At 42.8% G+C, this 27,798-nt stretch overlaps 2 protein-coding genes across 5 annotated transcripts; one reads left to right on the top strand and one right to left on the bottom strand.

The window, feature by feature from the left end:
• Nucleotides 1-22: 22 nt before the first annotated feature.
• Nucleotides 23-15,307, top strand: TUBE1 (tubulin epsilon 1). 4 transcript variants are annotated; one of them, XM_049092475.1, is made up of 12 exons: nt 23-126; nt 238-311; nt 550-602; nt 2,076-2,133; nt 5,362-5,477; nt 6,705-6,826; nt 9,126-9,207; nt 9,553-9,708; nt 10,524-10,664; nt 13,261-13,401; nt 13,975-14,149; nt 14,464-15,307. In XM_049092475.1, the coding sequence occupies exons 1-12, from the start codon at nt 102-104 to the stop codon at nt 14,620-14,622; spliced, it is 1,302 nt and encodes a 433-aa protein (XP_048948432.1). In that variant the 5' UTR covers nt 23-101; the 3' UTR covers nt 14,623-15,307. The 4 variants fall into 4 exon arrangements, with proteins under 4 accessions (XP_048948432.1, XP_025300159.2, XP_025300158.2 ...); XM_025444374.3 differs by having other exon boundaries at nt 24-126; nt 553-602; nt 9,126-9,313; nt 9,533-9,708; XM_025444373.3 differs by having other exon boundaries at nt 25-126; nt 9,126-9,313; nt 9,533-9,708.
• On the bottom strand, nt 14,749-27,587 carry CCN6 (cellular communication network factor 6). The gene is made up of 5 exons (XM_049092290.1): nt 27,574-27,587; nt 25,263-25,501; nt 21,537-21,785; nt 17,767-17,960; nt 14,749-16,703 (listed from the first exon to the last, which is right to left on the bottom strand). Exons 1-5 carry the CDS (start codon nt 27,585-27,587, stop codon nt 16,422-16,424), a joined length of 978 nt encoding a protein of 325 aa, XP_048948247.1. The 3' UTR covers nt 14,749-16,421.
• Nucleotides 27,588-27,798: the final 211 nt, after the last annotated feature.

The raw sequence follows: 27,798 nt of genomic DNA, 5'->3' as shown, positions 1-27,798 counted from the left end.
AGCAGCGTGACTTACGGCTGCCGCGCTCCCGCGGGCGCGCCGCTCGTGGGCGGGGCCGGGCCGGGAGGACGGAAGTGACGCGGACGGCGCTGCGCCGCAGCATGACCCAGTCGGTGGTGGTGCAGGGTAAGCGGCGCGGGTGAGGGCGGGGGCGGGGATGGGGGGCGCCGGGTCGCCGCGCAGCCCCTTGCGTGCCGCTTCATGGCCGCTGTGTCTCCCCCGCCTCCCTGATCGCAGTCGGCCAGTGCGGGAACCAGATCGGGTGCTGCTTCTGGGACCTGGCGCTGAGGGAGCACGCCGCGGTCAACCAGGTACCGCCCCGCCCCGCCCCGCCCCGCCTCGCCCCGCCTCGCCCCGCCCCGCCTCGCCTCCTCTGCACCGTCCGCCGGGCCTCGGCCGTAGCTGGTTCGGCGTCGGTGTTGCTGCGCTCGCAGCCAGGGACCAGCCATCGGGGTGTTGGGAGGTGGTTAAACCGTCCGCGCCAGGGGCAAAGCCTTAGCAGTGTTGTGATGTCTTTTTTTTTTCTTTTTTTTTTTTTTTTTTTTTTAGCAGGGAGTTTATGATGAGGCAATAAGCAGCTTCTTTCGAAATGTGGATACCAGGTAAGATGGGGTGAAAGTCTCGTCACACAGCATTAGGATTCTTCCCCTGGGGCGCCCGGGGGGCTCACTGAGCACCTGCCTGCGGCCCAGGCCGTGACCCCGGGGTCCCGGATCGAGTCCCGCGTCGGGCTCCCCGCGTGGAGCCTGCTCCTCCCTCTGCCTGGGTCTCTGCCTCTCTCTCTGGGTCTCTCATGATTGAATAAATAAAAACCTTTAAAAATTAATAAGTTGACTCCGTAACCACATTCTCCTCTACTCCGTTTTATAATTTAACCTGAGAGCATTCTTATTTCCCCATTCCCAAGTTTCTCCAAAAAGGGAGATGAGTCCTGGCATTTGACTCTTGCTATGTACTAGCAACACCTACTGGCATCTGTTCCAGGAAAAAAAAAAAAAAAACTTTCAAAAACAAGATCCCCTGTTTCCACTTCTTGTATACACTCCTGTATCTATTTGAGGAAACGACCATACCTTTTTAATAGCATACTAGGATTTTACCTATGCTAGGGGTTAACAGACCTTTACTGCAAAGGACCAGAGGTAAATATTCCAGGTTTTTGTCACATCTCGTGGACTCTGCTGTTGTAACAGGAATGCAGGTCTAGCTTACTAGTACGTAAGCAAGTGGGCATGGCTGTGTTTGAATAAAACTTAATTTAGGAAAATAAGCAGTTGGTCAGAGTCGGCCCAAGGATCATAGTTTACCAACCCAGCCCATAGCATCATCTGTGCTCAGTTCAGCTTCCTTTCATATTGTCTGTTTTCTTGTAAACTATATTGACCGCAATTCTGTGTTTGGTCACAGATGTAGTTACTTCAGTTCAACATGAAATTCTAGGAATAGCCTTAGATACTCAACAGTAATATAACTGATATATCAGTTGATGTATGTTCATCTACAGTAGAAAACCTCATTAATGGTGACTTAAGCAATAGAAGTATCCAGTTATCTCATACAAAGAAACCTGGGAACGGGATGACCTAGGCTTGGAGAAGTGTCTTCAAAGACCAAGATACTGTCGTTTCATTATTGCTATTGTGTTGGTTTCTTGTCTGCATGTTTATTTTTTCCAAACTATAAAGTGGCAGCCTCCACTCCATGCATCACATTTTTATTCATATTCAAAGTGGGGAAAAGGAAGAGTTGGCACCAAGTGCATCCGAATCTCTTTATTATCAGAAAAGCCTCCCAGAATACCTCCCTTTTTATCTCATTAGTAAGAACTGGATCACATGGCCAGCCCTGACTACAAAGACAGCCAGGGGAAAAGTACCCCACTTTTCAGCCTAATGGGAGGGTGGGCAGGAGAAGAATAGGAATGGCACCTTCTATGTTGCCCTCACCCCTATGTTGTCTGCCTCACCAGGCCTGTAAGTAGCTTTATTATATAAATGGGAGTTTGCTTTATTACCTAACAGCAGTATTAGCCTCGGAAGATCTTACAACCTTTTCCCATTTTTTTTATCTTTCAGAGTGGTTGGTGATGGTGGCAGTATTTCCAAGGGGAAAATTTGTTCTCTGAAAGCACGAGTAAGATCTATATACTTGCATTCTTAACGCTGCGTGTGTTTTTAAAATAATTACACTCCTGTAACTATCATGAGAATAAAACTTTAACTTCTCAAATTAAAAAAGAAAAAAGTATTTACTAAGCCACACTTTAGTATAAATGTAATTAAACAGACATTTATATCTATCAGAAACTTCAGGGGGGAAATATTGTGTTTAAAGTAAAAACACACTGTGTATTTAGCATTTTTTGGTAACCGTTTCGGAGGAGATCCACATCTAGATAAATGATAACAAAGGAACTTTCTTAACTCTAAGCCTGAAACACATACTAATGCAGGTTAATTTTTCATTTGAAGATAATGGAGCGTTTCTTTGCATCAGAGTTATACTATCCGCAGTACAAACCACAGATCCAGCCGTGTTACAGTGAATACCATGGTCGTGTAAGGCCTCACGAACAAAAATGCTTCGAGTCAGTAGCCCGTATTTTGTCTTAATCTCATTCCAGTAAGACTCCTGCTGTTGTTTCTCTACAGCAAACTGCTTTTTTCCAGTTTGTTGATCAATAATTATTGTAACAAAAAAGAAAGGCGGTTTAGGTAGAAGGAATTGAGACAGTAAGGATCAGACCTGGGGTCGCGGCTGGAAGAGTGAAGAGCAGTCGTGTTGTACCCAAGCACTGTCTTCCTGTATCTGTAATCTCCAATGTCCTTGGAAAACAAAATTTAGTCGCAGAGGCCATATGCTTGTAGGCTGTTCAGACGATTAACACGTGGTGCCCTGCACACTGGAGAGCACTAACATCCCAATCCAGATCTCAGAGAAAAAGTAACTGGGTTTCCTAGAGGACTCCCAATTCGAGCTCTTTCCTGCTTCCCCATCAGTGAGCGAGGTAGGAGGTGGAGGGCACACTATAGGCAAAGGATAAATCAGTGTGTTTCTGTAACCTTTGACTTGTCCTAGAAGGTACTCTTCTATTTCCCCTCTGGAGTCTTAGTAGTATGTGGCTGTGATCACTGAAGAGTCCAGGCTTCACGAGAAGATTTAGTGGTTAGGTCCCTCCTCTGTGTCCAGTATTGTAGGTCAATGTGCAAACACTCAGAGTTTTGTAAATCCTATATTAGACCTAAGGAAGAGCTCAGAGGCCAGAGAGCTATCACCAGGCTGCTCTGGCGGAAAACGATAAACCTCAGATCCTGAAAGCTGTGACTCCAGACTGTGCAGTCTTAAGTCTGTTTTGGAACAAGGCCATTATAAGCTAATATTTGTTTCTTTTGTGATCTTACTCAACATGTAGTATACCACATGCTACTACTACCATGCAGTGATGGCTCTCTTACGGCCGATTAGGTGTTTCAGTCAACACGTAAGAGAAAAATTACCATAAAATATCCTAGAAAATCCCTCAAGTGCCAGCAAGTAACCCTCTATAGTCCAGTGTATGTAAAGTATACGTCTATTGCGTGCTGCCTGTAAAAGAGCACGTTTATAATACATAATTATATAGTCTTCTAACATCCTACTGTGATGTACTGTTGTACAGTTAGAAACGCAGTATTTCTGATCCACTGTGTGTAAGACTGTTTTAATTGCTTGCTTGCAGTAGCATAGCTAATTAACTACACAAACCATTTTTTTAAAGATTTTATTTTATTTGTTCATGAGAGACACAGAGAAAGGCAGAGATACAGGCAGAGGGAGAAGCAGGCTCCATGCAGGGAGCCCGACGTGGGACTCAATCCTGGGTCTCCAGGATCACACCCTGGGCCGAAGGCAGTGCTAAACCGCTGGGCCACCCGGGCTGCCCTATATAAACCATTTAATTCACAGAGTTTAAATGGGCATACGTTGCAACCCCTCGGTAGTTAGTACCCCCATAAATTTCGAACTTGACTGTGTCTTTTCAGTAGGTAGGAGAGCGTAGACTGAAGATTCTGCAGCCAAGCTAACCAGTGTGACTCTCAGCTCCACCACTTACAAGCTGGGTGATCACAGCCGAGTGATTTAGCTCTCCTAGGCCTCAGTTGTCTTGTGTAAAGCAGGACAGGTAAGTATAGTAAGCATATATAGGGTTGTAAGGACCAAAGGGGGTAATACGTGTAAAGCACGTAGGACAGGGCACCCCCGGTGGCGCAGCGGTTTAGCGCCGCCTGCAGCCCGGGGTCTGATCCTGATTCTGGAGACCCAGGATCGAGTCCCACATCAGGCTCCCTGCATGGAGCCCACTTCTCCCTATGCCTGTGTCTCTGCCTCTCAGTCTCTCTCTGAATAAATAAATTAAAAAAAAAAAAAAAAAAAAAAAAAGCACGTAGGACAGCCACAGGTAGCATTTAATGTTACAGGGTGGCAAGAACTAGAAAAGCCTGTAAACCAAGCACTTTCTTTGGGACCCTGAATCGAATAGCTAATAGCTTTGTGGTGTACTCTAAGGTTATTTCATTAGTTTTTTTGGCTTTTTTACTTAACTATTTCACTCTTTTACTCCTCTTCCTCAGTATAGAATACACAAGAAGTACGAAACAGTGGGGGCAGGGAGTATTTAATCCTACTGCCAAGCTATCCCTGCCTGCTTTTTGCTGTGTTTCCCTCCAATCTTTTCTATTTTTCTTTCCATAGTTAATTTTACGTTTTATATCATCATTTTCTTCTTAGTAATAAAGGTCATCTCCTATATCAATAATGTTTGTGGTAACGAATTAGATTATCTTGGGCGTGGGGACCCTGTTGTAATCTTTGACACCTGATCCAGGGCCTCACTTGGCATGTGATAGTAAGTTTACTGATTTGAATTGGACAGTTTTGGGCTGTGATTCCTGACGAGCAGCATGGTTGCTCCTGGTGAGCAAGTGCATTAAAATACTGCACACCTTTTGAGAATTTTTTCTGGTCAGGGCACTTTTTAAATTTCCAAGCCCTTGTTCTCAAAACATTGACAATCACGTAGGCACATGAATAAAAGAATTGTTAGAAAATCAGTTGGGATTGTTCAGCTCCCGTTTTCATCCCACGTGGTATTTTGGAGTAGGATAAGAGTTTAGAATCCGTCTTTTAATTGTATCCTACCTCTTGAGCACATTGAAATTACTTTTTCATTCTTAATAACAGATTCTACATAAAGACTTGATACACATTTGATCAAGCTTAAACTATAAAAAGAGCAATGCAAGTTGCAGTTCATAAATTAATTTACAGAGTGACTAGCTCTAAGGAAAAACATGCTAATTCAATGTTCTTTTTCTTTCTCAGGCTGTCTTGATTGACATGGAGGAAGGGGTAGTAAACGAAATTCTTCAGGGACCATTGAGAGATGTGTTTGATAGCAAGCAGCTCATCACTGATATTTCCGGCTCAGGAAATAATTGGTGAGAATATGCTATATGTAAAAATTGAATGTCATCTAAAAAAAAAAAAATGAACTTCCTTTATTCTAATTGGTCCTGCTGACCTGAAAGCAAGATCTAACCTGCCAAACCTGCCTCTCAGCTTTTCGGTCCATCATCTTTTTTCTGTATAAATGATGGTGCTTTTTTAATGCTTAAAAGCCACCTGTATCATAGTTCTTTATCACTTTTTTAAAGAAAACTCATGAAAAATGGATTTACTAAATTTCTTATAAATTAATTCTTCCATAATACTAGTGACAAGAAATTTTAACTTTTTTTTTTTTTTAATTTTAACTTTTTATAAACTGTTCTCTTACCTGTATTATTTGACTCTATCAAGTTCTCCAATGGGTCAGACTTGATAGGACTGGTAAGAAGTGCAAGCCAGACCAGTGCCCCAGCATTTAAGCTCAGCCTAAGGCTGTGTTTAGCTCTTAAGTATTTAGCTGTCTGTTCTCCTTAACGGGGTAAAAAGCTTCAACAGTGATCATTTGAAAATTTACATTGAGACTGTTTTTGCTGCTTTTTAAAAATTAAGTAGCTCCTTTCCTTAGGTATAAGACTTTAGTTACATGTGATTTTTGAGTTACACAGCCAGACTGCGTGTTGTGGGGAAGTCATTCATTCATTTTTTAATCATTTAATCATTCTTTAATGCATCAAAGTGCTATTTACAAATTCGATTAATCAAAAAGATTTGCAGAGCCTTATGAATATCAGTTTTCTATTGTGTATCATTTCAGCTAATGGTAACATGATGTGACCAGTGTTTTCTCATATATTAAACCAATATGTTCCAAATTTTTTATTTTTAAGGTCCTTCTAGTTGATTATTTTCTGCTTTTTAATATGTAAAATTTACTGCAATTTGTATTTATTTTAAATGGAGATGAGAAAAAACTATGTAACTAAAGTCTTATACCAAAGGGAAAAAAAGAGATAAATTTAGAAAATCATAGTTTAATATCCATCAGTAATGAGCTATTTTATCAGGATATTTGAGGATTATAGATCTATATATTTTTTATATTTTCTATCTAGTATGTTTGAAATATCGTAATACGGTTTATTTGATGTGAAACAAAATTAATACAGTAAAAATGCTTTTTCAGGTTTCTCTGTAATCTTTTCATTTAGTTCAGAAATAATAAAATCTTGAAATAATAAATGCCAGAGTGTTTTTATAATTTATTTTCTTTTTTTCAGGGCTGTGGGTCACAAAGTTTTTGGCAGTCTTTATCAAGAACAGATTTTAGAGAAACTCAGAAAGTCGGCAGAGCACTGTGATTGTCTGCAGTGTTTTTTTATAATACATTCCATGGGAGGAGGTAAAGTTATTCACACATTTCCCTAAAACAATGTGAAAGTGTAAGTGGGAGTTCATTTTGCTAACAGTAGTCTGTTTTCAGACCTATGCTTTATAATAAAGTTACAACTTTTAACACTGTATGTGTTTATGAGTATATTCATAACTCTTTTATTTTAAATTTTTGTCAAATTTTGTTTCTGTTACCATTGTTTTTAAACCGAAGCCCTTTTAAGAGTCAGTACTACTGAATCTGGAGTAGTTTTTTCTTCTACTTTTAGCTTCTTTTATAAAATTTCCAACTACATTTCAATATTTGTGAGCTTTTGGGGAATGCTTTCTCTTAAGAGTTTGCTTATATAGTCTCATGTCCCACCTAGAGGCTAAGCATTTCTGGCTTGTTCATAGATATCTTTTTTTTTTTTTTTATTTTTTTTTAATTTTATTTTATTTTTTTTATTTATGATAGTCACAGAGAGAGAGAGAGAGAGAGAGAGAGAGGCAGAGACACAAGCAGAGGGAGAAGCAGGCTCCATGCACCGGGAGCCTGACGTGGGATTCGATCCCGGGTCTCCAGGATCGTGCCCTGAGCCAAAGACAGGCGCCAAACCGCTGCGCCACCCAGGGATCCCTGTTCATAGATACCTGTGCTAAGAAATATCAGTATTCTTTAAACTGCCTTCCAGCCTTTCTTGTGTCCAATAAGAGACATAGGTAAAAGAAATCTTATTAATTCCTTTAAATCACTCCTTACATGGTAATTACCTTGACCTAGAATAAATTATCTGCATTGCTTTCTGTCCCCAGGGAAGCCTATACCTTGCAAATGAAGTATTTTGCTCCTTTGTTCTATGAACTAGAAACATATCCTATTTTGCTCACTTCAAATAGAATTAGTGAGTTAAAAAAAAAATTGCCATGCTGTTTTTCTCCACGCTCAGATTAAGATTTTATATTCAGCAGGTTATATGAATTGATTTTTATACATATTATTCAATATGATAACATTTTAAAATTAAAGTTACAATGCTGTGTAGGCATGTCTTTAGAGGATCATCATCATAATCATTAAATTAAACAAATTTTCTTTGTACTAGTATAATTAACCTCCAGGTTTGGATAGGTTTTCAGAAAAAAACAATTTGATTTATAGTTCATTATGGTGCCTTTTTAAATCCCTTTGTTACTCAAAAATCTCAGAAGACTATATTCATAGTTTACTGGCAAAAATAAATAATAGTAGAGGTTAAAAACGGTCCCCTTTCCCACATCTAAATCCTAGCCTCTCTCCTCTCGGGTAATCAAGCTTGCCAATTTCTATCCTTCCAGATACTTTCTATGCCTTTAAAAATGTGTGTGTGTGTGTGTTTTAACATAAACAAGATCATGTAGTGCATATCATTCTGACATTTTTTAACTTTGTCTTTCCTGAATGTCTTTCAGTGTCTTCTCTGTCTCATAGAATTCAATTGTGTTAATATATAATAATTTTTAAAGTCTGTTTCCCATTAGTGGATGTTGTTTTAAACATTTTTTTAGCTTCTTTTATAAAATTCTAAATGGTATTTTTAGAATTTTAGGTATTTTATAAAATACTAAATGGTATTTAGTTATATAAATAATCCCCATTTGAACATCTGGTACATACAGTTCTGCTCAGTTATGCCCCTGTAGCTGTAGGTAATATTCCCAAAAGGAAAGTAGGACCAAAGAATATGTACATTTTAAATTTTGATTGATATTTATAAACACCTTCCTACATTAATTCACCAATCCATATTATTAGCACAATTTATGCAAGTTTATTTCCCCACACTGTCACTGAGTTTATGACATAAATCTAATATGTTCAAAATTAGATTGTTTTAATTTAGATATCTTTGATTAGAAAAAGGATTGAACATCCTCACATCTATTCACCATTTGATTCATTATGATTTACGTACTTTTACTCATTTTTCTGTTGTATTCCTTTTTTTTTTTTGGTGGTTGACTGTGAGACCTCTTTATTAAAGAAATTTAGTCCATGATATGTGTTGGAGATTTTTTCTTAGTCTACCTTTTTCATTCTGTTTGTAGGTTTTATATATATATATATATATATATATATATATATATATATGTATATGTATATGTATATGTATTTTATGTGTTTTTTAAGTTTTTAATGGAATCAAAGCTGTCTTCTATGTAATGCTCTGGTTATTAATGTATGTTTCTACCAAAAAAAAAAAAAAAAACAGAAAATTCCAAGTTCCTCACAATCTTATTTTGAATCACTTATGCTGGTTTGTTTTTGTTTTTGTAATTTTAATCCTCAGGAACAGGATCTGGACTTGGCACATTTCTTTTAAAGGTACTTGAGGATGAATTCCCAGAAGTATACAGATTCGTGACTTCAGTGTATCCTTCTGCTGAGGATGATGTCATAACCTCGCCTTATAATAGCATCTTGGCAATGAAGGAACTTAATGAGCATGCAGACTGTGTGTTGCCCATTGACAACCAAGTAAGAAATGACATTATAATTTATAGATGTATCATATATACATTGAGTCTCCTGTTATGTTTCTATGTGCATATGAAACATTCTCTTCCCTTTTCAGCCTTCTAATTGAAGGTAAAATAAGTTTAAATTGTTTTTCTTTCTCTTCTTTCCTTCCTGGTAGAATGTCCTCTATGTCTGCTCTTCTTAATAGCTTCTCTCCCAATATTTTTTCTTTAAAAGTCTTTATTTGACATCATTAGCAAAATTGACCTCATGGTGAATTCTGGAAAGTTGGGCACAACTATAAAGGCAAAGAGTCTGGTTACTTCAAGTGCTGGGGCTATTAAAAAGCGGCACCAGAAGCCCTTTGATGCAATGAACAACATTGTGGCCAATTTGCTGCTGAACCTAACAAGGTAAATCCTATTGATGGCATATTTTAGGACAGTTTAAAAGCTTCCCTTGGCCTCTGAGGGTGATTGCAGTAACATTTTCATAGTTGCATTTTTTTTTTTTTTTTTAGATTTTCTAAGTCATAGGAACTTCTTTTTATTTGATTTTATTTTGTCTAGTGTTTTCAAATCTTGGAGTCATGGACCAGAATTTTCATTTCTTACTCCAAACCAGCATTCTCCCAGGGACATTCCAGAAAATAATAATAAGTGTTACAAGAAAAAAGCTGTCACAGATAAACACTTGAGAACTTGGTTAGATAACAGTAAGCATATTGTTTTGCTGTAGAACATCCTCATTTTTTAAAGCAGCTAATATTTACCTCCTTATTGTTGGTCCAAAATATCTCCTTGACTTTGCTCCAGGAAGATTGCTTTAGCATTATTTTATTCCAAACTATAGAGTACATTAAGCAGATGCTTGAGGAACGTAGTAAAGTTTATAGAATAATTAAATTATTGATCTGTATGTGTTTAACTCAAAGTCTGTTTTAAGTAAGACATTTTTGTATATGTAACGTGCAACATAATAGTGTGTTGATTGCACATCACATAATCCACAAATAAGAATTGCTGTAGATGTTGTGCATTATAATTACCTTTGTACATGATATTCATGTTACTAAATTTCACTAATACAGAAAAAAAGGAATATTCTCTACTGAAGAATAGTGTACAAAAGGATTTAAGAATGCCTGCTGAATAAGTAAAGCTGCATTCAAAAGTATAAAATCTTAACATTAAATTTTTTTCTCTTGCTTTAATGTTGATTTTTTTAGCTCTGCAAGGTTTGAAGGGTCCCTTAATATGGACCTTAATGAAATCAGCATGAATTTGGTTCCTTTTCCTCAACTGCATTATCTTGTGTCAAGTCTAACACCACTGTATACGCTGGCAGATGTTAACATTCCTACCCGAAGGTAAGATGTAGTCACTTTACTCCAATTACTTGATAATTTGAGTTGTTTTTAAGAAATAACATTTTTTAAAGTTTGTAATAATGCTAGGTATTTTTTCATGTCATTTTCTTTGTGAGAGGAACATAAAATGCAACTGATGACAACCACTTTTTCATTATTTGAATGCTTATTTATAAATCATTATTTAAAAAGTATTTGAGGGATCCCTGGGTGGCACAGCGGTTTAGTGCCTGCCTTGGCCTAGGGCACGATCCTGGAGACCCAGGATCGAATCCCACGTCAGGCTCCCGGTACATGGAGCCTGCTTCTCCCTCTGCCTGTGTCTCTGCCTCTCTCTCTCTCTGTGTGTGACTATCATAAATAAATAAAAATTAAAAAAAAATAAAAATAAAAAAATAAAAAGTATTTGAAAAACTTTGAAATGTAGATTTTTAAACTAATGAAATTAATAAAGATTGGTTTTTATTGAAACAGATTTCAGGGCTTTTGAAGTCTGACATACTTAAGTCTGAATGCTAATTCTGTCACTGGGCAGGCGACAGACTTTTCTTTTAGTTTTCTCATCTGTGGAAATGAGAATCAGTGCACCTACCTTGTAGGCTTGTTGAGTATATTAAGTAAGAGTATCTTTAAAGTTCTTATCTTGGTCCAGCACCACAGAAGGCTTTTCCAGTGTGGTTTTTCGTGGTAGCTGCTATATATCATTTCCAGAGCACCTTGTTTTGTAACTGTGTACCACTTATATGCATAAAACTTAATCAGTCTAGTTAACAAAAAAATGTAGTTGAAAAATATTCTGAGCACAGACAGTGAGGACAAGCTTGAAAAGGTCTCACTGACATCCACAGTTGACAGAGGAAAAAGGTCCTGTCAAACTCTGTAAGAGGAAAGTATATAAATGATAAAGTAGAAACTAAATTAAAGATCTTCTTTATAGTTTAAGTTTGGGCAAAATAACAGTTCTGCACTGTAAATGTCACCGTGCTATTGATGAACTTTGATTTCAGCTGCTAACAAGTAACCAGTTATGCCAACTAATAGATGAGACTCTTCCTGCATGGGATGCCTGATGACCTTGAGTTAAGCAGCTTGCTTTGTGTATGGAACATGGTACCCACTCACTAAATGTTCACTCTTATTATCAGCCCTGCATATTAAAAATTAGTGTATTTAAATAAAATACGCGTCTTTAATACAGACACACATGTAAATTGGTGCTAAACTATTTATTGTACAAGAGTGATAATCCAGACATTTTTACATTTAAAGTTAATTCTTAAAAAATAAAGACATGGAATTTCTAGTTAAGTTCTACATAAAGGAAACAATGTGACTTGGTCATTCAACCTGAATGTTTTAAAGCCAATTAAACTTCTTTTAATCCTGCTTTTGGATATTTTGATAAAAATTATACTGTTGCAACATTTTTTATTCATATAATCATGATTGTTACAAAGGTTTCTTTCTAATCAAAACATGTGAAAACGTATAAGGGACTTTAAAGATTTTAGCACTTAGGGAACTTGTCACAGTGTTCTATCTTTGTGTTCTTTTTTGCCCTTTTTCTGCTGTACTATAGATATTTCAGAGGCTGCCGTATCAGCACATGAACACATTTATCCTTGAGTAAGATAATAAATTGTTTTAAAATTGTTCTATTAGAAGTCGTAGTTTTAAAACACTTTAATTTCTTAGTAGTGAGAATGTCTTGGGGGTACCTTTATTAATAAATGTCAGTCCTGTACCTCGTCCCATTTTTATCACATGAAAATAATCACATATGAAGTGTGTATATTTGTTTCTTGAAATTCCATATTTCTCTATAAATAAAGATAAGTATGCCAAAATGACGAATAGCTCCTAGTTCTTACGTTTTGCGGCAGAGGATGAACCAAGAATGAGTTTGCCCACTTCTTGTACAGTAATTCTTAAGCTTTTCTGGGTTTCCTCATCTCTGTAAAAATCCCCAAAAGTGCATACACAACAAAATCTTGAACACCGTAGCAGAGGATTTATGAATCCCCACAGCTCACTTTCCCTAAAGGAGTCTTCTATTCTTGCTGTCACATAATCAAAATAGAAGGTAAGTTCCATTAGAGTAGAATTATTTTTCCATTTGAGTAGAAATTGTTCACTGCTTGGTCTCTTGCGCTTAGAATAGTGCCTGGCACACAGTAGGCATTTAGTAAATATCTGTTGAATGAGTAAGTAACACAGTGTGATTTCTGCAGCTCTTCCCAATCATTCTGCAGATCCAGCACACAGAATCTAGAGTGATTCTGGGAACCGAATCATATTTGTATTGAGTTAAGTGAGATTTAAGAACCAGGCTGGAGCTATTTTAAAGACTAGGATGCTGTGTATTGTTAGATACAAACTTGTTGGCACCTTTTTCTTCCCCTCTTTAAATAAAGGATAAATGATGTCCTCCTCTCTTGTCGTATTTCTCAAGATTGTGTTCTGAGAAAATGATAGCTGAAACGTAGAATGTGTTTGTGTGTGAAATTTATTGACCAGAAGGTGACTGTCTTCACATTTTGTAGTTCTACAGAGAAGAAATGATATTTTGTATAAACAGTGATTTTCATTGTTCTAGGTTGGACCAGATGTTCTCAGATGCCTTTAGTAAAGATCACCAGCTAATTCGGGCTGACCCCAAACACAGTCTCTACCTCGCCTGTGCCCTTATGGTGAGAGGAAATGTACAGGTTTCAGATCTTCGCAGAAATATTGAAAGGTTTGATTTTATATTTCCATGATGATTTGTGTGTACTACTTGTGACAGTGTAGCATAGTAGTTCAGATGGCCTCTCTTCAGATTCTAGCATTGCCATTTAACTAAGGTGTGACCTTGAACAAACTACTTAGCCTCATTTAAGCCTTGTTTTTCTCACACGTAAAATACTAATGCACAAAATTGTCATTTATGAATAGTGAATGATATAGGATATGTTTTATCCTCTGAAGGTGTTCAGAAAACTTATTGGTTTCATTACTACCACACTACACTGCCTCTAAGTTTATGTTTTACTATTTTTTGACAGTCTATTTTTAGGAAAACTCTACTGACTCACAAAACAAGGAAAAATGTAGTATTTTCATTCTCTTTTTCATCCCCAGATTTAACGTCCTCCCAAGTAAATGTCCCTTAGCTCACTGGCGGGCTCTACCATGTTACTGCTAATAGTAAAACATAGATAGCTTACATTAAATACTGAGCAAAGAGAATGGTGCCTTCAGTAATACCCGCTGCCATATACGGCAGAATTTTCAGTACCTTCATTCTCACCTTTGAGCTTTTGCATCTCAGATTGAAACCTTCTCTCCGGTTCATCTCCTGGAATCAAGAAGGCTGGAAAACCAGCCTGTGCTCAGTACCGCCTGTGGGCCATTCCCATTCGTTATTAGCTCTAGCCAATAACACATGCGTGAAGCCCACCTTCATGGAACTGAGAGACAGATTCACGAGGCTCTACAAGAAAAAGGTAATTGTCAGGACACCTTCATAACTGTGTGTGATTGTTTTGGCTATTTAAGATGTCTTCTTGTGAATTACACTATTACAAGTCAGGGGCAATCCCGACTGCTGTGTTCATCGTACTGATTATAGCTGAAGAGGAGAGGTGCACTCAGACTATCTAAACGAGAGATCTCGTGAGTTCACAGGATTTGAGTTCTCATTTCTCTTGTAAAGCTGAGTGAACTATCATTTTAATGAAGAATTACTTATGTTTTAGGAGATATATTTTTTTTTCAATTTTCTGAAAATGGTCAACAGTATCCAGTTTACTATTTATAGGCTCATCTTCATCACTATCTACAAATTGAAGGGATGGAAGAAAGCTGTTTCATGGAAGCGGTGTCATCTTTATCAAGGCTCATAGAGGAATACAACCAACTGGATGCCACAAAATGCATGCCTGTGGAAGATTTACCTAGACTAAGCATAGCTATGTAAAAAATACCCCAAAAATGCAATTTTTACTTTTCTTAATTTTACATTGGTTTTCATCACCTTTCCTTTCTGTTTTGGAATGTTTGTGATTCAGAAAACCCACTTTGCACTTTTTCCTATTAGAAAGTATTTTTGTCTAAAAAAAAAAAAAAAAGGAAAAAAGAGTGGTGGTTTTCATTTCATCACAATTTGTGGGTAATACCAGCCTGTGAAATTAGTGAAGTCCTATTACCTTAACTTCAAACATTTGTCTTCAGAAAATTCGCCTTTTCTAAAATTGGAAAAACAGAGTTCCTCAACATTTTTATTTATAATCTCATATTTAGGCATTTATAAAGTGATAATTCATGTCTTTTAAAAAAATCATATACAGGTATATTTTTATATTTATTTATAATTTATTTTTTTATATCGTTTAAATTCTCCTGATTCTTTAAAAGCAAGTATGAGGAATAGCAGAACACAATATAAATACTTCTATGTAATACCCACTAACTTTACAAGGATAGGTTTTATTATAGTATGAAGGAGATTTTGTTTCTCCTTGGGGTAACCACTTGTTCGTACTCAAAAGAATCCAAATTTACATTTATTTTAACATGAATATGTATTAAATTATCTTTAAATATAATGTTTTTATTAAACCAGTTGATTTCTTAATAATAAATGTCTATATTTTTAAACAGTATCGCTTGATAATTGGTTTTGTCTGTCACCATTTATATAAGCAGACAGAACATTACTTAGCTTGACATCTTCTTCCAGACTTCGCAGGAAAATGACTGTAATAGTCCAGTGACAGTGTTGCAGTTATTGTAGTCTCCGGTTACAATTTTAATGTTAACTTATCCTTAAATACAATTTATATTTTAAATCCATAGGTGGAGTTATCATTTAAGGAAGTAATTTTTAGGGACAGTTTATTTTCAAGCCAAATCATCTATCTGTGCTTCCTTCAGTGTTAAGTTTTTAAGTTTTTTTACTTTTCAAAGTAAGGATACTGCTCTTGATCTTTATCTTGGAAATATAATTTTTTACAGTATTTGGTATAAAAACTTTTAGATTACCGTGGTCACCTAATGGCCAAAGAAGTTCTATTTTCTCCTTCCAAAATAAATCTTAATAAACCTGATACTCAGACTAGGGCAATGGAAGTTAAAAAGTACATTGACAGTTTAATCGTTGTCCTATTTAAGAATTAAACCTAGAATCTTACACACCATGTAATGATTATCATCTGATGGAATCCTAGGCTACATTGTCAAAGTACAGATAAAGTTGCAAAGAAGTTCCGAAAAAGTTCTAAACTTTTTACACATTTTCAACAAAGTGTTCTAGATTATAGAGTAAAATGCTTTCTTGTAAATTGAATAACTTTTCCATTATGTATGGAATATGTATGTATGTAGATGAAAGCAACTGTGTATTTCATAATTACACATTTTAAAGTAAGTTTACTTTTAAGATTTTTAACATTATATATAAATTTATATATATATATACACATATAGTTTTAGCATATATATATAAATAAATTTGGGGGGGATGCAAAAAAAGGTGGTTTTATTAAAGCACCGGGACAGGACCCATAAGCAGAAAGAGCCGCACCAAGTTTTACATATATTTTTAAGAGAACCTTTTTAATAGCTTCTAATGCCTTAAAGATAGTCATCTGAGAATAGGTAGGCATTCTTACTGTTTTAAACCAATAAGGTAGATTTGCCACCCTTTTGAAACCATTCCAATTTTCTTAGGTAATGACATAATCACCTGAACCTAACTTTTCCCATATATACTAGGTTTTATAGGATCTCGAGCTCAGAAAATATATCTCCTGGATCTCTGCAGTTTCTCTGACATACACAAGATGTAATCCACAGCATCTTCCATGTAAATGAGCCTTCATTTGGGCAATCAAATTGAATGGTGATCATTTTCGACTTATTAGGAACACAGCATCTCTTATCTACACATACTCCACAAAAAGTGGGTTTATAACTCTGAGTGCTTGAGCATCCAGAAAAGACGAATTTCTCAGCTTTGAAGAGTTGGAAAGTAGGTTGGCACGTTTTTCCTTTCGGGATCTGAAAAGGCACATAACATTAAGTCATTCTTTAATTTGAATACAACAGTTTAGAAAAAGTAGTACTATATATGGAAACACAAATGCGGAAACACAAACGCGGGCAGTGACTTTCCGCACTCTCCTACCTTTGAAATCCCCTCGCCAGGGGTCTGTGCCCCCCTGTTCCTATCCCATCATAATGTAGGAGCTGCTCCCCAATTTTTTTTTGCTGTCCACCCTTCACTTAGTTCCACAATTTCTACAGTGAGAACTTTTCTGTCTTCTTTAATATCAAAGGCCAGGTCTTATTAAATGTTTATTTACCTAAGACAGCAAATTCCCTAACATAGGCGGTTTTGAGTGGATGAATAAATGAATACCTATCTTAATTCCTTTAAAATTGAGTTGTCAGCTTCTTACTATGATCGGGAATAACCTGGAGATGAGTTTTAGCATTCCTTAGACTTACTCTTGAGACCGTCATCTTGCCTTGCCCTAGAAGGAGGACCAGCTCTAATTATACCAAACAATTCTAGTGTGAATATGTTATCATAGTCCTTTGGCAAGTTTACTATCTAAGCACAGAGCATTTTGGAAATGGTGGGTTCCCCCTCCAACTTGGTGATCCAAGGATCAAGAACCAAGATCAGAACTTCTCTGATGTTCGTAAGGTCTGTTTCAATAATTACGATGCAACAACCAAAATCTGTTATCCATTGCCTTGACTCCACCACATAAAGTTAATATATTCTAAAAAATTGGAATCCGAAAAGGATCTGCTTTTAAAAGACCTACATGGTGGGTGTACCACAGCAAACCAGGCTGGTCAAGACCCACACTGCTAAGCTGTTAGAGCAGAATCAACAGGGTTAACATTACCCCTTCGCTGGGTGGGATTTTCCCCATGAAGTGCAATTAGATTAATCTTTGTTCTCCTCAGAGATCATTTGACTTTAAGAGTTACCCGGAGGCGATTTTATTTTTACAAGAGTCACACCCAATCTCTCCCCTGAAACACACTTACACTTTTTAGGACTCTTTAATATTGAATTATAATGAAGTTACATCAAATTAAGTTTCACCTTTACTCTCTTTAATATATTACTGTCACAAGGTTGAATATAACACAGTCTTCTCTCTCTTCTCATTTCACAGTTGCTATTTTCATTGGTGACCCGATCAGATATTCCCATCCCACACGTTCTGGAGCAAGGAGTCCACTTTGTTGCTTGCACAAGACATTTTCCTTTCCAAATAAGCGGGAGGTTCCTATAAGCTAAAATAAAGGGGGGGGGGGGGGGGGAGAGTAGATGTGTATCTAAATACATAGACAATTTTTAATATTTTTCAGCTAATAGTTAATAGATCAGAACCTTTTATGTAATGTAATTCAGAATAAGCTTCTGGTCTAACTCGTTCTCTCCTCTTCCCACTTTCCAAATTACCTTTCAAGCAAATATTATAGTCCAATTTCTTAGGAAGAAGAAAAATCTTTATCTTTGAAAATCTGAGTAGATGCACCCACTTGCTTCGGCTTAGCTCACCAAGTATTAAACTACTGCGTTTTCTCTCATTCTCGCATCTTGCTGGATATTATTTTCAACAATGAAATAGACAGTAGTAGGATTAAGGAATTCAAGATATTAATCAGAACAATGTCTTAAATTTCGTAATATGTTAAAACCTAAAATACAAAAGTTCTATTCGAGAATAACCTATTGAGCCCAGTTATTTTTCCTCCACTTGTTTTAACCTAGTCTTTTTTTTTTTTTTTAAGATTTTATTTATTTATTCATGAGAAACACAAAGAGGCAGAGACAGGCAGAGGGAGGAACAGGCTCCTTGTAAGGAGCCCTGATGCAGGACTCGATCCCAGGACCTCGGGGTCACGCCCTGAGCCGAAGGTAGACTCTCAACCACTGAGCCACCCAGGTGCCCCTTAATCTAGTCTTTTAGAAAATTCTCTGCATTACACTGAAGTAATCAGAATAGCCATAGACTAAGTCATGGCAAATGTGTAATCTATTTTATTCATTCAACTTAATTGCTACATTCCCTATGGTATCAGGCCCATGGTATTCCTTCCATGAACTAGCCATTTCAAATCAGCTCTAGAAAAAGACATGCCAAAAGAAAAGATGGATAGATTTATGGGGGGTGGGGGGTGGGTAAGCTGGTGGTTAGATGGAGCCCCCTCCACTGATTCCTGCTTAGCAGAAGGGAGGGCAAGGGGATGAATAACGAAAATACAATGTGGTGCCGTGCAAAATAACTCTTCCATCTTCTTAGAAATCCATTGGGAGCTTCTTCTGCTCATGAATGAATTTAGCCATTTTAAGTTCATTTTAAACAAACTACACATGGGTTCATTGTCTCAAAGCATTGCCCAAATGGATGCTTGGAATAAGTCTGAGTCTGCAGTTGGACATTGCAGCATTCTGGCTACGTTACTTCAAAATGCCAGTTTAAAACTCTGAAAATGGGGCACCTGGGTGGCTCAATGCTTGAGCGTCTGCCTTCGGCTCAGGTCGTGATCCCTGGGTCCATGGATCGAGTCCCACATCGGGCTCCCCAGAGGGAGCCTGCTTCTCCCTCTGCCTGTGTCTCTGCCCCTCTCTGTCTCTCATGAATAAATAAGTAAAATCTTTTAAATAAATAAATAAATAAATAAATAAAACTCTGAAAAGACACCCTCCTCCTGCCCCCTCCCACCCACCCAGGCCCCCGCCAACTGCCTTCCTGATGGGAAACATCATCTGCTTTGAAGCATCTGCCAGCATCTGCCGTCTCTGAATAAAATGATACTTTGCAGCTCTCAGTGTTATTGCAGTTGGATCTTGCGATTGCACAAGCAGCTGAGGGAGAGGAAGCAGAAACGTGAAGATACCTGGAGAGGTAGACAACAGTTTAGAGACCTCAGTGCAGGAAGCAGATTAAAAGCCCGGCACGCATCTGCAATAAATAAAGGCAGGTTAGATGATCACCTCACCAATAACCCCCTTAAAGTTAAGCTAAGAGCTGCAGTTCAGGAAGTTAACATCCATTAAAAAGCAAGAAAACTAGAAGAGCTTCTAAAGTTAAGAGGTTATTTAGCATTTGGTGAGCAGGGAGGAAAAGCACGGGGGCATCACATCACTGCGTGCTTCATACTGAGCCGACAGAGGCTGGATCCCAACCCCAACCACGGGCTGTCTGGCGCTAAGGAAGCGTGTAAGTTACTGTCACAAATATTTCTTAAAGTGCGTGTGTGTCATTGTGCTTGATTCGAAAAACCACACCTCTGCTTGGGCCCATGAACAGTTTCAGTTAAGCAGGAGAGAGACGTACATGTCCTCTGAAACACACCCAGGCCTGTGACCTCTACGACCACAGAGCACAGTGGCAAATTTTTTCTTTTTTTTTTTTTTTGTAGCAAAGCACTCGCCACAAAGAATGGCCACCTAACACCCCCTGCGAACCAGGTTCCAAATGAATCCTCTGGAACTGCCCTTCCGCCACAAAGGAGACCAACTGAACCTGATCCAAGGGGCTTTCACTTGTGCAAACTGCTAGCCTAAGGCATTTTCTCACCAGCGAGGTTCACGGCGTGGGTCCCAAGACCTCACCCTGAGCCCCTCAGATCCAATGCAGAAAATCAAGTGTTCCTGCACCTTTCGAACAAAGAAAGTTTGGCTTATCATCTCGGAGGTTTTGGAGCACTGAGTAGTGTCATGCTATTAGCTGAACAATGAAGTGTGCTGGATGCAAATTCACCACAACCTGTTCAACTGTTCCCAAATTAACTGGCGTATTGGAAGTCTCCGAGAATGTTCCTTTCCTAGAGTTCGTTTTCAAACACCTAAAACTGATTTCTCGGACCATAGTTGCTTTTATTAAATATCCACATAATAGAAGTGAACTTGAGGGTTTTCAGCGTAGATGAGTATCCCTTTTGCATCTCCACGGCGCCTTTCATTTACTAAGCTCTAAATATCTTTGCAAAAAAAAAAAAAAAAAAAAAAGGCCTTCTTGATTCCTGAGTGAAAACACAGAGACGTGAACAATAACCAGGCATGAATATGGAACCGTCTGCGTCTTTCCTCATCTGTGCTTCATTTGTTGGGGTTTTTGAAACTCCCATCCCCAAAATGCCCTGGCACTTAAATAAGCTGTTAGCTTCAAAAAAAAAAAGTTAAATTGTTGCAAAAAAAAAAAAAAAAGATGTTAGCTTCGAGCTGACCAGAACACAGCCTTTATGAATACGGTGACACTCGCGGGGTCTCCGCACGGGTGTCGGCCTCCCTCCCGCGTACCGGGGCGCCGCACCGGTGTCTCTGTAGAGCGAGGCTGGTGACTGCGGACAGAGCTCAGAGCTCTACTATCTATTCGCTCTATCTCCGAGCAAATGAAATGATGATGTCATGTCAGCAGTTTTCTGTTTTTAGAAACGACGTTCACACATTCTAAGCATATCCTCAAGTATCTTTAACCAGCAGCCTTCCAGCTCTGCCTTCATCCTGTAGCAAAGCTGCCCTGGAAAATTTTGGAGAGTGGATGGTTCTCCCTTCTGGCTCGTAACACATCGACACGAGTGCAAGTTCTCCTCAGGGTGCCCGGGAACCACGTTGGGTCCGTTTTCCTGAGAAGGGGTTGCGTGGGAAGGAGCAGAGGCCTAGAAGAGTTTCCTCTGACCGAGCAGCGCTTTGAAGCACTGGAATGTTCTACTGGAAAACTCTAAACATTATGAGACTGAGAGATGGCACAGCCAGACCAAATCACATCAGTACCTCCTGGGAACCTCTGGTTCATCAAAGGAACATGAGACAAGACCCCGAGAAGCCACACATGAACCAACAGACACGCGTCTACGCACCCGGCCTTGTTCTGTAGCTTGTTGAAAGCTGCTGTCGGGACGGCCCCCGGCCACAGTCGAGTCCTCCAGGCTTCTTTCTGTCTGGAGCCCCGGAGCAGCCGCTGTCGCTGTCGGCCGGCGTCGGAAGGAGCAGAGGTGTGCACCCAATGGCCCCGCTCACGCACAGGCAGCTAACCAGGGGGCTGGGCTGAAAGACCTGGCCATTATGATAGTGTACCCTGTTGAACTCGCACCCCACAGCCACAAGGTCTGAAAAGACAGAAGCGCAAGGTCACCGAGGAAGCCACCCCTGTTAGCCCAGGCCTCCCCGGGGGGAGCCACGGGGGACAGCTCTCTGCCTCGCGGAGCAGCGTCCTCAGTCACTTAGGCTCCCGGCCGGAGCCTCCTTCTCAGAACATGAGCCACAAGGTGAAAATGAGACATTTTCATTGTAGGCCCTCAGCCCCGGTTGGTCCCTCAGAAGTGACCGGGCACGGCCCCGTTCCGGATCACGGCGAGGATGGCGGGGGGCACGGTGACTGCAAGTCACACGGCTGGTCAGAGGTGTTCCCAGGAATCCAACAATAGCAGGGACGTAAGAAATGAGCGGCGTGAGGGCGGAAGAAGCCAGCATCGGTTAAGCTGCGGGGCTGCACGGTACCTAATGCCACCGCCGCCGGGACAACTGGAAGGGGCGCTCACTCCTCCGACAGGCATTTGTGACCTGGAGCAGCAGTTCTCAGAGACTGTGACCCTCGGACCTCTTGGCAATAGCGAGGCCCTTCCAGAGGATCTGCAAGGTCAGAGCCTTTGCTCAAAATACTAAGCTGTGCCCGGCTTTTTACCCCGCGTTGGTGTTTGTAATGGGGGCGGGAGCTGCAGCTGGAAGCTTAGCATCCACCAGACTGGACAGGGTGGTCTCCGTAGTCTGGCCTTGCCACTGCTGCTTGTCCAGAAATGTACTTTTTGGAAAAAAAAAAAAAAGCTAACTTTACTCAATACTGTTCTGATAGCACAGCAAAAATCACTGTGTTAAATCCTAATCATCAAAAAAAAAAAATTTAAAAATTTAAAAAATAAAAATAAATCCTAATCATCAAATATATGCCTTTTTTAATCTCCTGCGGGACACAAGGAGGTAGGCGCAGAGCAGTTTGGCAGACACGATAGCATCTTGAGGAGAAGCGCCTCTCCCATTGTTGGAGTTTGGGGCTGAACCAACCACTTCTTTAGTAGGAATTCCACCTACAGAAATGACTCACGGGTAAACCATGATCACTCGGGTTTCAGCAGACGTTTCCTTGAAAATCAACAGTGAGCCTGTGTCACTTCAAGGAAAAGAGAAGTGGCCCGTGACAGGACGGAGGCAGGCTTGCGAGCGAAAACCAGCATCCCGGGAAACCTGCATCCGCCGCGGCGGTCTCCGTAGCTGCCGACGTGCAGAGCTTCCCACGAGGTCAGCATCCACTCGCGGGATTTGTTAAAAATATTACATGATTAAGTGTATGGGTATTTGGAACAGCTACATAACCACTGTTCCAAACCAGCACTTTCCAAATAACCACTGCATGGTATCAGAAAATCACGTCTGAGGGACGCCCGGGTGGCTCAACGGTTGAGGGTCTGCCTTCAGCTCCGGTCGTGATCCCAGATTCCCAGGATCGAGTCCCACATGGGGCTCCCTGCAGGGAGCCTGCTTCTCCCTCTGCCTGTGTCTCTGCCTCTCTCTCTCTGTATCTCTCATGAATAAATAAATAAAATCTTAAAAAAAAAAAAAAAAAAGAAAGAAAATCACTTCTGAGTAAAAGACACACTCTAAGTGGGTCTTGGAGAGACCAGTGCATTCCATGGTCATGGAGCTCGGCACGTTCACGGACATGGTTTCTGACTCCACGATGCAGCTAATTTCCAGGACACTACCACTTCTCAGGCTCTAATATAATATGAAAAGGAATATTCACAATTATCTGAAAACTCTGTTAAAATATTCCTGCCTTTTCCAAGGACCCCATCTGTGTGAGGCTGCGTTCCCTTCATATATTGCAACCAAAAGAACACACAGGAATAGACGGAAAGCAGAAATCTATCGATCTCCCGTTTAAGCCGGACATTGGAGAAAGGGGCATAAATGTAAAACAGTTCCATTCTTCTCACTAAATTTTTCTGCCTTTTAGAAAATAAAGTATTTTTCATAAATATATGTATTCCCGTCAAGTTGCAATGGGTTTGCTCTTTTTAAATGAATTAGTTAAGTATTTTTAAATTTCTAATCCATTTAGGGCAGCCCAGGTGGCTCAGCGATTTAGTGCCGCCTTTGGCTCAGGGCCTGATCCTGGAGACCCGGTATCGAGTCCCACGTCGGGCTCCCTGCATGGAGCCTGCTTCTCCCTCTGCCTCTCTCTCCATGTGTGTCTCTCATGAACGAATAAATAAAATCTTAAAAATAAATAAAATAAATTTCTAATCCATTTAAATGCATTAAATTCCAATAGAGGGCAGCCCCGGTGGCCCACTGGTTTAGCACCGCCTTCAGCCCAGGGTGTGATTGCTCGTCTGAGCCCAGTGCCCACATTGGGAACTGCACAGCCTAGCACTGTGGGCTGCCTGCCTGCCCCTGGGCCTTTCCCGCACGGGCCCTAATGGCCACTGACCTGGGGCTTGCTCTTCCCAGGAATCTTAATCTGGGGGGCGCCTGGGTGGCTCAGTGGGGTAAGCATCCTCCTGCGGCTCAGGTCATGATCCTGGGGTCCCGGGATGGGGCCCACGAGGGCTCCTGGCCCAGGGAGGAGGCTGCGACCCCCTCTCCCTCTGCCCTTGCCCCTGCTCTCGCTCGCTTGCTCTCTCTCTCGCTCAAATAAAGAAAATCTTAATTATTATTATTTTTTTAAGATTTTATTTATTTATTCATGAGAGATACACAGAGAGAGAGGCAGAGACACACAGGCAGAGGGAGAAGCAGGCTCCATGCAGGGAGCCTGACGTGGGACTCGATCCTGGGACCGCAGGGTCACGTCCTGGGCTGAAGGCAGACGCTCAACTGCTAAGCCACCCAGGTGTCCCAAGAAAATCTTTAAAAAAAGAAAAAAAAAGAAAGAAAAGAAAAAAATTTTAATTCTAGGTAAATTGGGATCCTGAATTTCTGTCAAGGGATAGATTGAGGTGGTCTTAAGCAGGTTCCAGAGCTAGAGCCCCTAAAGCTGGGGGTCGGGGTGTGAGTGGGGATCCCCTTGGCCTTCCTCTTCACTGCATCTGCCTCAGCTAGAAACTAGATGGGGGGAAATTTTTTAAATAAATTTTTTTAAAAACCCTAGGTGGGGATCCCTGGGTGGCTCAGCGATTTAGTGCCGCCTTCGGCCCAGGGCCTGATCCTGGAGACCCAGGATCGAGCCCCACGTCGGGCTCCCTGCATGGAGCCTGCTTCTCCCTCTGCCTGTGTCTCTGCCTCTCTCTCTCTCTCTCTCTGTGAATTTCATGAATAAATAAATACATAATCTTTAAAAGACAAACAGACCACGACGGCCTGCGGGTTATTTGGAAAGGCTGAGGTTAAAGCGGTGCGCGCGGCGACCCACCCACCCACCCACCCTGACGGCCGAAGCACGATTAGTTTCTAGGGGCGGGAAGGCCGGCTTCGGGTTGCATCCGACGGTGGGACCGAGTCTGCAGAATCTGCCGCTTCCGCCCAGGCCCCGGGAGCCGAGACCCCGGCCCGGCCAGGCCTCCCGCCCGCGGGCCCCGCGCACTCACACGCGCACACGCCCGTCTCGAACCGCGGCCGGTCCGCCGAGTAGTCGCAGTACAGCCCCCGGTGCGGGTCGCACACGTCGGCCTCGTTGCACGCGTCGCCGTGTTGCCTGGCGCAGACCTCGCAGCACCCGCAGCCGTCGGTCAGCAGGCTCACCCCCGGGCCGCAGCGGGGCCGCGCGCCGCACTCGCAGGGCCAGCGGCACAGGGGCCGCCCCCGCCGCTCCGCCGGCTCCGCGGGCCTGCAGCACACCTCCCCGCCACCCACGCGGCGTCACGCGCGGCCACGGGGCCTCCGCACCTGCCGCCCGGCGCTCCCTCCGCTCCCTCCGCCGCCCGCCTCCCCCTGCGCCCCCTGCGCCCTCCCCGCGGCTCTCGGGTGCCTCTCCCCTCCTGCCCCTGCGCCCTCTCACCCCCCCCCCCCGCTATCTGGGTGCCTCTCCTCTCCTCACCCTGCGCCCTCTCCCCCCCCCCCCCCCCCGCTATCTGGGTGCCTCTCCCCTCCTGCCCCTGCGCCCTCTCTCTCCGTTATCTGGGTGCCTCTCCCATCCTCCCCCTGCGCCCTCCCCGGCGGCTCTCGGGGTGCTCCCCCCCTCCCCTGCGCCCTCTCCCCCCCCCCCCGCTATCTGGGTGCCTCTCCCCCTCCTCCCCCTGCGCCCTCTCTCTCCGTTATCTGGGTGCCTCTCCCATCCTCTCCCTGCACCCCCTGCGCTCTCCCCTGCGGCTCTCGGGGTGCCTCTCCTCTCTCCCCCTGAACGCCCCCTAAGCGCCCCCCCCCCCCGCTATCTGGGTGCCTCTCCCCTCCTGCCCCTGGGCCCTCTCTCTCCGTTATCTCGGTGCCTCTCCCATCCTCCCCCTGCGCCCTCCCCGTCCGCTCTCGGGGTGCCTCTCTCCCCTCCTCCCCTGCGCCCTCTCCCCACCCCCCACCCCCCCGCTATCTGGGTGCCTCTCCCCTCCTCCCCCTGCACCCTCCCCGGCGGATCTCGGGGTGCCTCTCCTCTCTCCCCCTGAACGCCCCCTGAGCCCTCTCCATCCGCTTTCAGGGTGCCTCTCCCCTCCTGCCCCTGCGCCCTCTCCCCCGGCTATCTGGGTGCCTCTCCCCTCTCCCCCTGCACCCTCCCCGGCGGATCTCGGGGTGCCTCTCCTCTCTCCCCCTGAACGCCCCCTGAGCGCCCCCCCCCCCCCCCCCCCCGCTATCTGGGTGCCTCTCCCCTCCTGCCCCTGGGCCCTCTCTCTCCGTTATCTCGGTGCCTCTCCCATCCTCCCCCTGCGCCCTCCCCGTCCGCTCTCGGGGTGCCTCTCTCCCCTCCTCCCCCTGCGCCCTCTCCCCCACCCCCCACCCCCCTGCTATCTGGGTGCCTCTCCCCTCCTCCCCTGCACCCTCCCCGGCGGATCTCGGGGTGCCTCTCCTCTCTCCCCCTGAACGCCCCCTGAGCCCTCTCCATCCGCTTTCAGGGTGCCTCTCCCCTCCTGCCCCTGCGCCCTCTCCCCCGGCTATCTGGGTGCCTCTCCCCTCTCCCCCTGCACCCTCCCCGGCGGATCTCGGGGTGCCTCTCCTCTCTCCCCCTGAACGCCCCCTGAGCGCCCCCCCCCCCCCCCCCGCTATCTGGGTGCCTCTCCCCTCCTGCCCCTGGGCCCTCTCTCTCCGTTATCTCGGTGCCTCTCCCATCCTCCCCCTGCACCCTCTCCCTCCGCCTTTGGGGTGCCTCTCCCCTCTTGCCCCTGCACCCTCTCCCCCCACTATCTGGGTGCCTCTCCCCTCTCCCTGTGCCCTCTCCCCGCCTGTGCCCTCCCCGTCCACTTTCAGGGTGCCTCTCCCTTCTCCCCCCTGCGCCCTCCCTTCCGCTTTCTGGGTGCCTCTCCCCTCCTCCCCCTGCACCCTCCCCCACCACCCGTTGGCTTCTGGGTGCCCCCCTCCCTACTCAGAGCCCTCTCTGTACCTTCCCTCTCCTCTCGTCACCCCTAGTCAGGGCCCCCTACAGCGGATACCCCTTGAGGCTCCCCTCCCCTCCAGCGACCCTCAGGCTGTTTCCTCTGGTAAGAAGTCCCTCATGGTTTGTCTCTCTCTGACTTCACCTAGTTGTGTTTCTCCCTCCCTCCCCTATGATCCTCTCCTTTGTTTCTTAAATTCCACATGAGTGAAGTCACACAATCCTCGCTGACTATTTCGCTCAGCATAATACCCTCCAGCTCCATCCATGTCGTTGCAGATGGCACGATTCCATTCTTTTTGATTGCTGAGTAGTAGTACACTCACGCGTGAGCACGCGCACACACACACACACACACACCCGCCACGTCTTTACCCATTCACCTGTCGCTGGACATCCGGGCCCTTTCCATAGTTTGGCTATGGTGGACATTGCTGCTGTGAACATTGGGGTGCAGGTGCCCCTTCGGATCACTACATCTGTATCTGTGGGGTAAATACGGAGCCGTGCGATTGCTAGGCTGTAGGGCAGCTCTATTTTCAACTTGAGGAACCTCCACACTGTCTCCCAGAGTGGCTGCACCAGCCTGCATTCCCACCCGCCGCGTG

Source organism: Canis lupus, chromosome 12 (assembly GCF_003254725.2).
Source record: "Canis lupus dingo isolate Sandy chromosome 12, ASM325472v2, whole genome shotgun sequence".
NCBI classification, from domain to species: domain Eukaryota; kingdom Metazoa; phylum Chordata; class Mammalia; order Carnivora; family Canidae; genus Canis; species Canis lupus.
Note: the sequence above shows the minus strand (reverse complement) of the source record. Positions and strands in the feature narration are given on the sequence as shown.